At 40.5% G+C, this 13,525-nt stretch overlaps 1 protein-coding gene across 1 annotated transcript in view; it reads right to left on the bottom strand.

Annotated features, from left to right (window-relative positions):
- LMO7 (LIM domain 7) overlaps window positions 1-13,525 on the bottom strand; it is a gene marked incomplete at its 5' end in the record, with an annotated part of 132,681 nt that overhangs the window by 67,643 nt on the left and 51,513 nt on the right. Inside the window, one exon of the mRNA XM_082304989.1 lies at window positions 7,708-7,814. Coding sequence (XP_082161115.1) covers window positions 7,708-7,814 — 107 coding nt within the window. The remainder of the gene's footprint in view (window positions 1-7,707; window positions 7,815-13,525) is intronic.

Raw genomic sequence — 13,525 nt, 5'->3', positions numbered from 1 at the left:
CAAATTGTTCTCAATACAACTAACATGCACTAATGTCATTTTTTTCCAAATTTGTTCAGACCCCTCCTGTACACTTGTAGGTACAGGTGTACAACTCCAGAAGCTTTTATTCTTACAGCAGAATCATCTCACAAAATAGATAAATGGTAAAATCAAATGCTACCAAGAGTATAATCCCATGAAGGAAGTGTAAATTATTAACTGTTAAATTGCTCAACAGAAAAAAAAATGAACAATCTCAAACATCTCTCTTAATGACCAGAAACTTCACAGATAAAGTAGAAGGATTAAATAGCACTACACCCAACACTTTATAGACTTTACACTGAAGAGTTGGAGGTAAATTTCTTGCAGGTATGGTCCAAAGTCTGGAACATATTTTATTGCCTACAACGGTTTTACTGGAATGATTTAAAGCTTATGCAAATTAACGACATAAGTGGTATTTTACACTAAGCACAACAGTTTCACCAGACTGATAAAATCCACTCTATTTTCATTTTCTTTACCTCAGCGTAACTGTCATCAGTATGAATAAATGTTAAACGTGTGAAATGCATGATCTTGAATTAGTTATATCCTAAACAAAATGAATACAGCTATTTCCATGTTTAGAATACAGCTATGCCAAGGAAGATTGGTTAATATAAATATTACCCATTTCTATGAAAGTGCCCATAGCAAAAATAAAATTTCCACACTTACAGAGTCATAGGAACATTTCTAGAGTCACTCTGAAGTGAGAAAGCTGCACTTTTCCATTTCAAGGGAAGTGTCACTAGGAAACTCAGTTACCACAATAAAAGCCTATTACAACCACATGTGTAAGAAATGTTATTTCCCTGGATATAAGGAGGAAAAAAAAAAAAAAAAAAGCAGCATTCATTTTTCTAATTAAATTTTGGTTAAATGGTTTGCATTTCAGCTTTCAAGACCCACAAAATGCTGTCTTTTATTCCTTTCATCTCAACTTGAATTGAAAGATAGTTTCTTAGACCTTCATACCCAAGACATTGGCGTAATTGACTCTTCAGTCATGCAGGTATAAGCTGGAGAATTTACACAGGTGTAAGTTTTGGGCTGACTACTATCGTACTTCTTGCACTGAAGCACTTGGCTTTCATCCAGTCCACAACTTTCTATTCTACACAAAATAAAAAGACAGGAAAGGGTGGTTCCGTGTTGCATGTTTTGGGTGTTTTGTTTTTTTTCTTTTTTTGAAGCCAAATTAGAACAAGGTTTTTCAAATCATTAAAATGCGCATTTCTTGGAAAAAATCAGCACAGCAAATTCAGGTTCAGCTCCATCATGCACTCTTATTATAAGCATGAAATTCTTGAGCAAAAAAAGACTTCAAGAAGATATAGTGACTCTGCAAATACATTAGATATTTAAGAAGACCTAAGTATGAATTCAGTTTTATCAACAGCAAACACCAGTTGTGACCTACCTGTCGACAAATTAACTTTTTTTTTTTTTTTTTTTAAGGTCTCCATTTTCAGGGTATTTGACCCTGCCTCCTTTGAGCAAAGTATGGCAGTTCCTCTTGAAGCACAAAATGGGATACAAGTCCCAAAAGAGTATCTCGTCATGACACCTCAAGCTTCCAGGTGAGTCGCATGTCAGACAGTTCAAAGAGCTGAGTGCTACTAGCAAAACAACCCTAAAAGAATTCCTCCAAAGACTGAGATGTGGTACTGCTTTCACAATTAAAGCCCTCCAAAAAGACCACCTTTCAGAGGCTTCTATGCAGATTGCTTTCTTCAGTGATCTATTTGGCAGTGGTAACATTGATCACATAGAACAGAAATTTCATTTTGCCTTCATTGACCCTGCAAAAGAAAGCATCCTGAGCAGGAAACAGGAAACCTGGCATATTCCCTAGGACTAGACAGGAAGAACATGAAGGTCATGAGAAACCATCAACTTAAATGAAAATAAATAAATAAATAAATAAATCAATCTCTTTTCTAATTAGAAACTAAAGTCTACAGTTATTTTCCTACCACATGAAGAACGGGAAGTTGCTAAAGAACTGAATGTAGCAGTGGAAGAAGCTATGCCTGCATTCAACCCCTCTCTGCTATTGTTTGACTGCTATTGTCAGGAACCCTATCATATCTGCACATTTAGTGGCTGCACCCAAAAAGACAAGTGAGGCAATTTCATCACTGAAAGGAGGTGCTGGTGTTATTGTAATCTGAATCACGGGATAAAGGTGGTAGGTACTAGAGGATACTTTGTGTGTGGCTTCACTTGGTGCTAGAAGGCTTCCTTTTGACAGCCCCTAAAAGGAGACGGGTGCTTAGTAAGGGACAATAATTGGGATATAGCAGATAGTGATTCTGTACATATGTTTAAAACAGTTTATGTTGGTATGATCAATACATCTTTGTTCAATCTTATTTAATCATAAGACATATCCTGCTCCTGATGGGTGAAGAGCTGCAGAACATATGCCTACGACCACATCACTTAGCAACTATCCCATTTTTTCAAGCTTTATTTTAAATGCATCTCATCTCTGAAAAACTTCTTTGTGGTATTTTAAATTCAGAAAGTATTATCTCTGAACTGAAATAGAGAGCCTGTCTCAAAAATTCAGCTTCTGAAATGCTTGAACACAAGGATGAACATGACAGATAACAGTTGTTACTTCTCTCCAGTTGGCTCTAGTTACATAGAGCTTTATGCTGCAGAAATCATGGCATTCAAATTTTTCTAGGGTTGTTTTTTACTTTAGGAAATTATGAAAAATAATTGAGCTAAAGGAGCATTAAATTGATAAGTTAATCTAGCCCTGGCATTTCTATCTTTTGGGTTATTTTGAGAGCTCTGTTACTTCACCTCATGTATGCGCTCAATCCCACTTAAGCAAGATTTCTCTGACAGCGTTTTCTGTTTGCTTCATAAGATTTACACTTCATTTAGCACACAGGATTGATAATGAATACAAGAAAAAGTACAGAGCAGCAAAAAGTTGAAGGCCTAATCCAAATACCAAGTTTTGCAAGGTGCTGAGATACTTCCAGCTATCTTTGGAGTCAATTTTTGAGTTTAATTCAAGACCTACTCTAAATATAACCCCGTAGTAATAATACTAATAGAAGCCAAATATTTTACTTTTATGTTTTATTGAAGAATGACATTAATATAGTAAAACTTCAGCATCAGGAATCAGGGGCTTATGGCAGCTTTAAAAAAGTTTACTATTTAGGATTAAGGCAGTGAACTGTTTTTTTTTTTTTTTTTTTTTTTTGCTTAGTTCAATATTTTCATCTATTAACCCACCATTGTTTGGATTTATTATTAGTATTTAATGAGAGTCTTTAAGTGCATACCTCATTTTACAGAATTAGAATTTTTTTTCAGATGGAAGAATTAATTTGCTTGAAAGACAAGACAAATTTTAATTATGCCATCAGTCCGATTGTTCAGGCTGCCTCCTTTAAAACTGATAATTGGGATAACAAATTCCATCAGAACTGAAACTCTCACTTTTAACTCCATGGCATGATTTTACTAAGAACCATTCCACAGCTGGGAACAACTGGGTGTGTCACCTCTAAAGAGCTGGGTAAGGAAGTGCTTAACATTTTTAAATAGTAACTGTGCTGACAACCGAGAGTCACTAAGCTCTTATTACATTCTTACTTTGATAGAACTAAAAAAAGAATCAAATGAAATATTAAGACAATCTTGCATTAGTATTAAAAAACCAAACAAACAAAAAACCCCAAACAAACCAAACAACCAAGCTGCTGGGCATTAAAATAACATCTCCTCTGATTAAAAATAACAAAATCCTAGGCTAAAAATAACCAAATATACTGAAAGAACTGAAGAGGGACACATATGCATTTACACAAATAACTAGCCATGAAACAAGAAGATATGCACACGACTGCCAGACACAGTATGTGATGAATAAATCCATCCGGATAATCTTTATTGGAACACATGACACATTACTGTACTATACCATTGAGCAATAACTTCTGCAGATTTACAGAAAGACTGAACTATAAATCTCAGACATTAATCCGCACTCCCATTTTCATTGGCAGAAAAGAAACCATCCATGCCATGCCAGTATATTTTTCCACATCACCCGACAACTAATCTCATTGCTGATCTAGCAAAGCATACAGTTTGTAAGGCTTTAAACAGCAACCAGTAATTTTAACCAGCCCTCTTCACACAAACTTCTGAACAATAAAATTTTAAGGAGCTTTTTCTTTGCAAAAAGGATAATCACATAATCACTTGGAACTGAGAGTCTGGATATTTAAGAGGATTCTTGCCTCTCCTGCCCCAGATACTAGTAGTAATTACAGACGAGGGTTTCAAATCATGCCTGTGCATCATCTCAGTTGCAATAACAAACCAAAATACAAGTGAAAATTGCAACTTCATGACCAGATAGGAAGATTATTTCTTAGTACAGCTCCTGGCAAGCCATGAGTAACAGAGGGTCTTTACCTTAACTCAGGTGACACAAGAACATTACACCACGTACAAATAAAGAGCTTGGTATTTCTTAATGGCTTGACTTTATCGTTGATAGAGTGCTATCAGTAAAAGGTACAGTGAAAGGCAGCAAGCACACTCAGAAACGAGGTATGAGGAGAAAATAACTTTTCCTGCTGGGAAGGGAGCCTGCCCAGGTGGGACAGGACAGGGTCCGAGATGCCAGCAGCCCGAGGGCGTAGGATTTCCCACAAAGCAAGAAGGAGGAGGTACCACACGCCAACTGCCAGGCAGCAGAGACCGGAGGAACAGAGGGAACACCGTCATCCTCAGAGGGGAGGCGTTCCTCTGGCAGGGCCTTCCCAGCATCAGAGGCATCAGAGCACTTAGACGAGTCTACAGAAAGCCAAGTGCAGCAGGGACCGAGATGCAACCTCCCAGCAAGTGTCAGGCACTGGTTTTGCTCTGACATAAGATGACAACTCTCACGTCCTCCTTAGCAACAGAAGCCGACCCACCCTTTTAACGGTACCTTCCTCTCATCCATTTTCCACATACAAGGAAAATCAGGCATTTTCTTATGCCCAGCAGTACCATCCTACTACGTATCCTACCAGCGCGCTGTTCTCGGCTATCCCAGCCTGAAAAGCTGACTGTTTAAGCAACAGTTTATTTAATCTATTTTGGGTAGATAAAAAGCACGCGCTAATGGTAGTGCAACAGCAGAACACAGCCGTGCTGCCGAGTTGTCAAAATACACACTGCTTCAGGCACACGTTAAAGTTATCCTGTACAGCCTATGGCAGCTCGTTTAAGACGTGGGCACTTAGCCTCAGGTGATGGTGGCAAAATGAATTTGCTTAGGAATGTTAGAAAGCCAAAACTGAAATGCAATCTTTTATAAAAATCAGCACATAAAAGAAGTTTTCCCTCTTTGTGACAACAAGTTATTTGCTTTTAATACTGAGTCCAAGGTTAACAGAGGATAATGCGAAAGACAGACATGAAACAGTATCCCTTTTCTGAGGCCTGGCATCCTACAAGTTTTGAAGAAATTTGCAATTCAGCTTGAATGTATGAAATAAGCAGTTTCTATTAAATAACAACAATAAAAAAATATCAGCTAAAGTTCCTGATCAGACAGCATTTCTCTCCTGACACACACATGACTCTCTCTGGAAACCCTCTGAAGACCAGCTTCCCCTCTGGGCAATCAAGTGATGCATAATTAACTTCTAAATAGAGAGAGTTATCTTCATATAACTTATTTCCTTCATTTCTTGGAATAAAACTTCCCTCCTGTCCCTTCCCAAACTCCTCAACATGTCAAAATGTGCTAGCATAGTTAGGTTGCCACTTTACAGCGTGCTCAGATACAGAAGTTTTGAATTACTCTGTAAGCATTTTACACACACTGTGGGACTGTCATATGATACGTAACGTGTGGAAAATCAGACTTATATTGAAACAAATTAAAAAAGCATGGCTATACTGCTGGCAGCTCTTTCGACTTTAACCCAGGCTCCTTGCATTGCTGTCCATAAGAAGTGTTCAACAGTCAAATCTGGATTTTTAAAAAACACTAATTAATCTGTTGCAAAGTAGGTATGATGTAAAACCCCCATTGCCTTATGACAACTTCAAATGCCAGCCTTACTCTCTGCTCCCGGAGCCTGGAAGGGAACTGGCGGAGCTGAAAGGACCCAAAAAAACCCTGGTTACAGACCCATTGGATGAATTTCATGGCTGACCTCACTTGGGCACCGTGGTTAACGTAGGGACGAGTTGGACAACATACCTTGCACAACAGTTTGCTAACTCGACCTCCCCGGGGTTTCAGCTTGTCACTATTGACGCTGCTGAAGACCAGCTCCTGGCAGCCTCCAACCCTTCCCAGCTATACCCGTGGAGCAAACCTCCACCAAGGTAACTTTAGCAATGGTTTTGTGGATAATTAAAGCGGGGCAGAGGTTACCAACCCTCCAGCTTTCGGCATGACACAGGAATCAGTGGGGAGAATACCAGCGCCCTGGAAAGGCGCCAAGTCCCTAAACATCACATTAGTAAGAAATTATGTTTCGGGTATGAGTCAAAGACTGGAAAACACGTTGCCGTCTCAAGTATCAGACCTCAAAACGGTACGAACTTTCATTCTGAAACCAGGCAGAGAGTATGTCAACACGCTACCACGCAATCCACCGACAAGAGATTTCTTTCTAATTAAAGCAGTTATTTAACAATATTTTTTCTTCCTTGTATTTACAGAAGGATTACTGCCTATTCCCCTTTGATAAAACTGGTAATTTAAGACAGGAATCAATTCTTAACATTTAACTTGCCAGGTTTCCAGCAAAACTCACTAAAGCGGCTCTTTTTTTTTTTTTTTTTGGAGACTCAATAATAAATTCACCCTTTGTACCGACACAATAAGAACAGCTAATATTGTAATAAAACAAGATGCCCCAAGATGATATTTTTCCATAACACATTTATCTTAAAACCCCTGTTAAGCGTCTCTATATTAAAGCTCCACCTGAATCTCTCAGAAACTAGTAATAGAACTTGTGTTAGGAGACACAGCAATCCTGAAACTTGAGAATCCACTAATTGTATTTCAGAATCAAACCACTGCTATTTCACAGGAAAACTCTCTTCTCTGTAAACATGACAATTACCCTGTGTGCAATTCAGTACTTGGTTTCTACTCACTCGCACACACCCCCCTTGACAGGAGATGTGACATTTGGTGACAAACACCTGATTAAAATTCAGAATGGCAAGACCAGCGGTCTGTTAGGAACACCGTACCGGAGCCTCAGAGCCATTCAGATAAGTATCAGAAGTACCACCTCAGCCTTTCAGATTCTACATCAGTAATGGCAAGGCATGAAGGAAAGTGATGCTTTCGATAGCATTTAACAGTTAATTTTGCTCCAAGTTTAAAATAACCTGAACAGCTTCCGTCTCATATATTAAATGCTGTAAATATTCAATAACAATTAGTTTGCTTGTAAGGCATAATACTACTTCATTTTTGAAATTAAATCTGTGCAAATCTTATTCACCAGCCTTAACAATGCTTAAACTCTCAACACAGTATTCAGAACTGCTCATACCAGATGAAAAGAAGAATTTTCCATAGCCAAACATTTTAAATAAATAAATAAATAAATAAAAAGGACTGTGAAACAGCTTAGAGGGAAAAGGGGAGGGAAAAAATAAAACCACAAAACTCACTTGACTGTAACTCGATTGGACAAATCCTGAAGATCTCCTGGGTGAAAAAGCTGAGCTTCTTTCAGTCCAATATTTTCGCACGCTTTCAGAAAAACATTTATATTATCCTGCGAAGAGAAGTAGAAAGCAGTTGCTTAGTTAAAAGCACTAAGCAGGTTTTGCAAGATGATTAGTGTGAGCCTCTAAATGTCAAAGTCCAGCTCATGGAAATAATACTGAAAAAGCAATCTTCTGGATCATAAACGCAGGTCGTTTCTCATGCACACAGGCAGGCTGGTGTGCGATCTCGGTGACTGAGGGTACGTTAAAGATTACCTGGCATAAGGCAGCGGCGAGCCAGTAGGCAGCGATCTCCACTTTGATGTCAGCTCTGCTCAGCAAACAAACGCCCTCTTCCTAGCTTTGCACGACAAGCCTCACCTCTTGCCTTTAAAAATAACTCCAGCTACTGACATTCACCACCCAGAAACTCTTGGCAGGGGAGGAAGAAGAGGAGGGACGCACTGTTTCTATGCTTACAGACCGATGAGGGAATCGTACTGCACCTGGAGTCTGGATTTGGTTGCTGAGCAAAGCTCTAGAGACAGAAACCAAATCATATTCAGCTCTGCTGCTTCCTTACTTGGGGGGTTTTCTCTCTTTTGCCTTCCTCTCCTTCAACTCCCCCCCACCAGCTCACACCAATATATAATAAAATACAGGTGCGGTGTATTACAGCACCCACTCCCTGCACCTGCTGCAGATCAACCAAATAGCAAGAGCAAGGTTAAAAAAAAAAAATAAAAATCCAACGATCTAGAGAGAGATTATACAACTTGTGATCTCTTTCCACTTCATAAACAATAGGCAATAGGCAAGAAATTCCTTCTCGTTAAGGCGGAATGCTATCAACAACAAAAGAATGTGCCCTCTTGAGCACTTGTTCCCTTCAGCTGGGAGCCACAGGAAAAGGTACACAAAGTTACTTAATTCATAAGCTGTGCACAGCCCCGTCATTCGAAGGGTTTGTAAGTCAAGGTACTGGTATCAGTTTCACAGTATGGAAAAGTTCCACTTCAGCAATTTAATACACATTACACTTTTTTTTTTTTTTTGGCACATAATCACTGGATGTAACAATTATTCCATCATTTAGAATTTATTAAAAAAAAAAAAAAAAAAAAAAACACCAAAAAAACCCAATCCACAAAGAAAACAACAGCTGCTTCTAATACAGACTTTAAAAAGTAAAACATACACTTTAAAACAAGTAAAACCCAAGAATCCCCACAACCTTCTGTTTTGAAGGTCCCTGGGACTCTAGTGTTTCTTATCAGTCTGTAAACACAGCTTCATTCAAGGAAAATATTTGAACAAGGTATTCCCCGTGCAGGCTGCTAGCTCTGTGTTACCACATCTGAAAGATCCCAAGCATCTCACACCATGAAGTTTACGACCCAAAGCCTGACGTGCAATCTGCCACCGTGGGGGCTGTTCTGCTGCAGGGGGATGCGACATGACAACGATGACGGGGGACACAATGTGGTGGCAGATGAGCGGAGAGGGCTGGGAAGGATGGAGGACAGGCAACTTCGCCTCTGCCTCTTCTGCACCAGCTCCTGTAGTACCCAAGGGGCTGCCTGCGCAAGTGGCAAAGGCAGAGCTTCATGCTGGGGATGCAACCTCAGGAGAGGCATTTACTTTTCCCTTCCATGCAATGCCCCTTTTTCCCTTCCATGCAACACAGGGAAAGCTGGCTAGATGTGTCGGTTTTAGTCAATTAATGTTTGAGTGTCACATTAGCACCAAAGCCCCAAGGACTTGAAAAGGCATAGTTTCTTCTGCATGCAAGAGGCCACAGGTTAAAGTCCCGTTGCGAGAAGAGGAGGAACTACTTGTTAAACAACAAAACACACCCAACTATCAGATCAGTGTTCAGGGGTCTGGGGAGTCCAAGAAACAGGCAGGTAAGGCAAAGGAAGAAAGCAATGGAGCAGAAGAAAGAAGTAGTTGCAAGGTAATGAACGGAACTGACACCAACACCAAGGCAACATGCCCCGATTGGTCTCACCAGTCACAAAAACTCAAAGTAAACTCCCAAACCGATGGGTTACGTCAACAGAACTGTGGAGAATGAGCACACTGCAGGTAAACAAGGAAGAAGAGTCAGAGATTTACAGAAATGGATGCTGCCTACACCCCGAGCACAACAAAAACAAACCAGAAGAGTTGCTCATCCGTGGCTGCTCGGCTGCACAACCACCAAACTGTTGGTGCATGAGAGAATTACATTTTAAAGGTGTCACAGCAATTAAACCTATCAAACATCAGCCCTCTGATAAATAACACTCCCAGCCCCCGAGAACATCATCACCGACATGAGTCAAGACCTTCAGACGCGGGTTAGAGGCAGGGGGAGCTAACACGGGAGGCAGAACACAGCTAGTCACAGCACTCACTGGCATGCAGGATAAAACATGGTTCAAAATTTGCTCCCCCGACTTTGATCACGCCTTCCATCTCGCATAGGACTGCCCCAACACCAGCTCTCCTCCCGCCAGGGCCTGGAATTCACCCCCAGAGCATCAAGAGAGGTTAGCCAAAAGGCCATTGCTCAGGTTTGGATATTGACACAAAAAGGTATGATTTCAACAAATCAGCACTTCTAAATACTGTCTTTGCCAAGTTATTCTTGACCATTCCTAATCATCATAGTAAATCGCTGAAGCTACAGGTCTCAAAATAGCTAGCACCCGTTTTAAACTCTACCAGAATAATGAACCTGAAAAAGAATTTTAAATAGCACCACAGAAATAAGCAGAAAAAAAAAAAATGACAAGCTATCAACCTTGCAATTAGATTTATCATTAGAAATGTGAACAGGAACATTGTTCTGTGATTAATGCGCTCAAATATAGAAGCCATCATGCTATTCCTTTTACCAATATAACTATACTTTAATAAGACTAACGGTCATTACCACTTCAGCTCCAAAGGGAGCTGAATCTGAGCTGCAATCTGAATCTCATCATACTCCACAAAAAGGATTCTTTTTAAACATGCAGAACTCAAAAGCCTGGAGGAGAACAACACACCAGACCTATCTTCTGGTGACCACAAGTCACCCAAGCAGTGTGCTTGAGAAAAAAGGGTTTCATGCCTGTGTCCACAGCCCCCTTCTGCCACCAAGGTCTTCCCAATCTCTGTAAACGAGGGCAGGCCATTTAAGTTTAAGAAAGATTCAAATTAGCAGAGTTGCAGAGAAAGAGAAGTATGATGAGGAGAAGACAAAGGACCTATATAATGAGAACAGGAGAACTTGGTTCCGTTACACCAGTAAAATGGAGCGCGAGAGGCAATACTGCTGCCATCTACCAGCACAAGGGGAGCAACACCAGAAGGGGAGAGAAGAGCTGCCCAGTCCAAAAGCAAGGATTCACAGTCAGACAGATCAAATACGCTTATGCACAAAACATAAGGTTTATGACCATTAAAAAAAAAAGAAAGCTTGTGAACTGACTAATGGGGACAATGGGGACAAAATCAACTAGATGATTTTAACACAGAGCTTGATCAATGCATTTCCTTGAGCATCTGAAGTTGGAATTAGCATCATACAATTACAGGTCTTAAATCACAACAAAAATAAAGCCTGAAGTCTTAACCACAAAATTCAAGTGCAATTCATTTCTGGTATGTTAATACTACTTCTAAGTGTTTTGGTGGGAGGGGGAGAGGAGGCTGGACTGGCGGGAGGCTGTTTTTTTTCCCCAGCGTGCATGATGAAACAGCAGAGCATTTCAGATGCTCCCAGCACAACTTGAGTTTCCCACAAGCCGTACAGACCTACGTTAAACGCACAGCACAGAACGCTGACTAGGTAGAGCTATTACCATTCAGCATTTCATTTTTGCCTCAAACTTCAAAGTAAACCGCACCCAAAAACTCGGCAAAGTCGTAATACGGGAGCCGGAGCTGGCAGTAGGAAGCAGGCATTTAAATACCACCGTTAAGAGGAATGGCAAATGATACCACACGCTTTCAGGCATGCACCTGCCTTTCTGGTCCCCACGGGGCATCACTAGCCACAAAACCTTCCCTCTGCCTGTTGCTAAAGCATCCCCCTCTAACCAACACTGAGAAGACAAAATGCCATGCCCGTGTTGAAAGTGAGACCGTGGTCCCTCCCTTCAACGTCCTAGCAGAGCAGGGTTGCCTTTCTCACTCCTGCAACCTCATGGACATGAGGAAAGAGCCGAGCCTTCCCCCATCCTTCCTTGCCAGACCTCAGCGCTGCTTCTGCTCCTAGGCACAGGGCAGGGGGGCTGCACCAGAGCTCTGCACCTCCAGCAGGCGAACGGGGAGCAGGGCTGCTGCTGCAGGGCTCATTCCCATCGCTATTCTCCAGACCGCCAAGAAGAAAGAAGCCAGTCAGTGCATGGGAAAATATGAGAACGTGGGCACCTTCCTTTAAAAAATAATTAAACCAAGTAATTAAAAAATAGGGGGATCACAACTGGCAGTGGTGCTGTGTTTGCACCTGTCATCAGCTCCTAATGTATGTCACCATGGCAAGAACATGAGACAAAGTTGATGCAGCGCTATGAAAAGGAAGACAACCACATAGCACTGGTGAGGCGGTAGTGGTGGGGAAGTACATAGGTTCCTCAACACCTGAAAAAGAACAGGGAAGAAAGAGAGAGCACTTCTAAAATGGAAAAAAACCCATAGCATGTGCAACAGGGAAATGAGGGAAAAGACAAAAGTAGAGATACAAAACGGATCAAGAAAGAGTTGACCTTACGTAGAAAGAAAAAAACCAAAGCAAACAAAAAAACCCACAACCTGAGAAGGGACACAAAGTGCATAAAATACAAAAAGAATTTTAAAAATCTCTAAAGTGAAAGAGCGTGAAGTGAAAGGTAATTAAGAAGAGAGGTCTCCACATAAGAATGTGTAAATACCATCTTATTTTGACTACTTATGTGCAACGCAACATCATGCTAAATTCGGCTTGTATATTTGAGCTGCAATTTAATTAAAAAAATAAACCCCTCATTATCATGATTATCTGGGTGGGGCAGGAATATTAATTTAAACAAGTGTGTAAATACATTTGCTTTCTTTAGGGCGCAGTCATGCTGTGTGGTAAGCCTGTCTTCTCCCTAGTTAACTGTTTCTCTGAAGCCCTACACATGCACCGAACTACAGCAAGATCTCGTAGGCATACAAGTTATGGCACATCTTTCAATTCACTCGGCATCTGGGAGAAAAACAATTTAATTAACATGGTGTTTTTCTGTTTTTCCTGGCCGCATCGGGCTGATAGATGAAGACAGTCCTCCAGGTTGTCTCCTACTCTTATGCAAATACCCACCGTTTCAGTTAAAGCCCTTAGTTTTACTGCTATTCAAGCTCTGTTTTTTTTTGTTGTTGTTTTTTTGTTTTGTTTTGTTTGGGGTGGGGGATTTTAGGTTTTTTTGTTTGTTTGTTTGTTTTCCAGACTGTGAAGGGGAAGGATGGGAACAGAATTTCATAATGGCACCCTATGCTCGCAGGACTGTGAAGCATATCTGCATGGAAGTTTCACAGCATCATCCAGACCATGACTTGGTGCCAGAAGTTATTTTCAATTTCCAAGCTCTCCAAAAAAAAAGGAAAGAAAAAAAACACTCAGTACCTACAGTGCCTAGCAACAAAAACTTTTGACATTTCAGGAAGAGAGACTGAGGCATTTTTTTGGCTACAGAATTCTGAAAATAATGTGACTAGATCATATTTAACAGGCATGTTTCCCAGTACTACATTCATGAAGACATTTGGAGTCACCTTGAAAGCT

Source organism: Platalea leucorodia (assembly GCF_965183815.1).
Source record: "Platalea leucorodia genome assembly, chromosome: 2".
In the NCBI taxonomy this organism is placed as follows: Eukaryota; Metazoa; Chordata; class Aves; order Pelecaniformes; family Threskiornithidae; genus Platalea; species Platalea leucorodia.
Note: the sequence above shows the minus strand (reverse complement) of the source record. Positions and strands in the feature narration are given on the sequence as shown.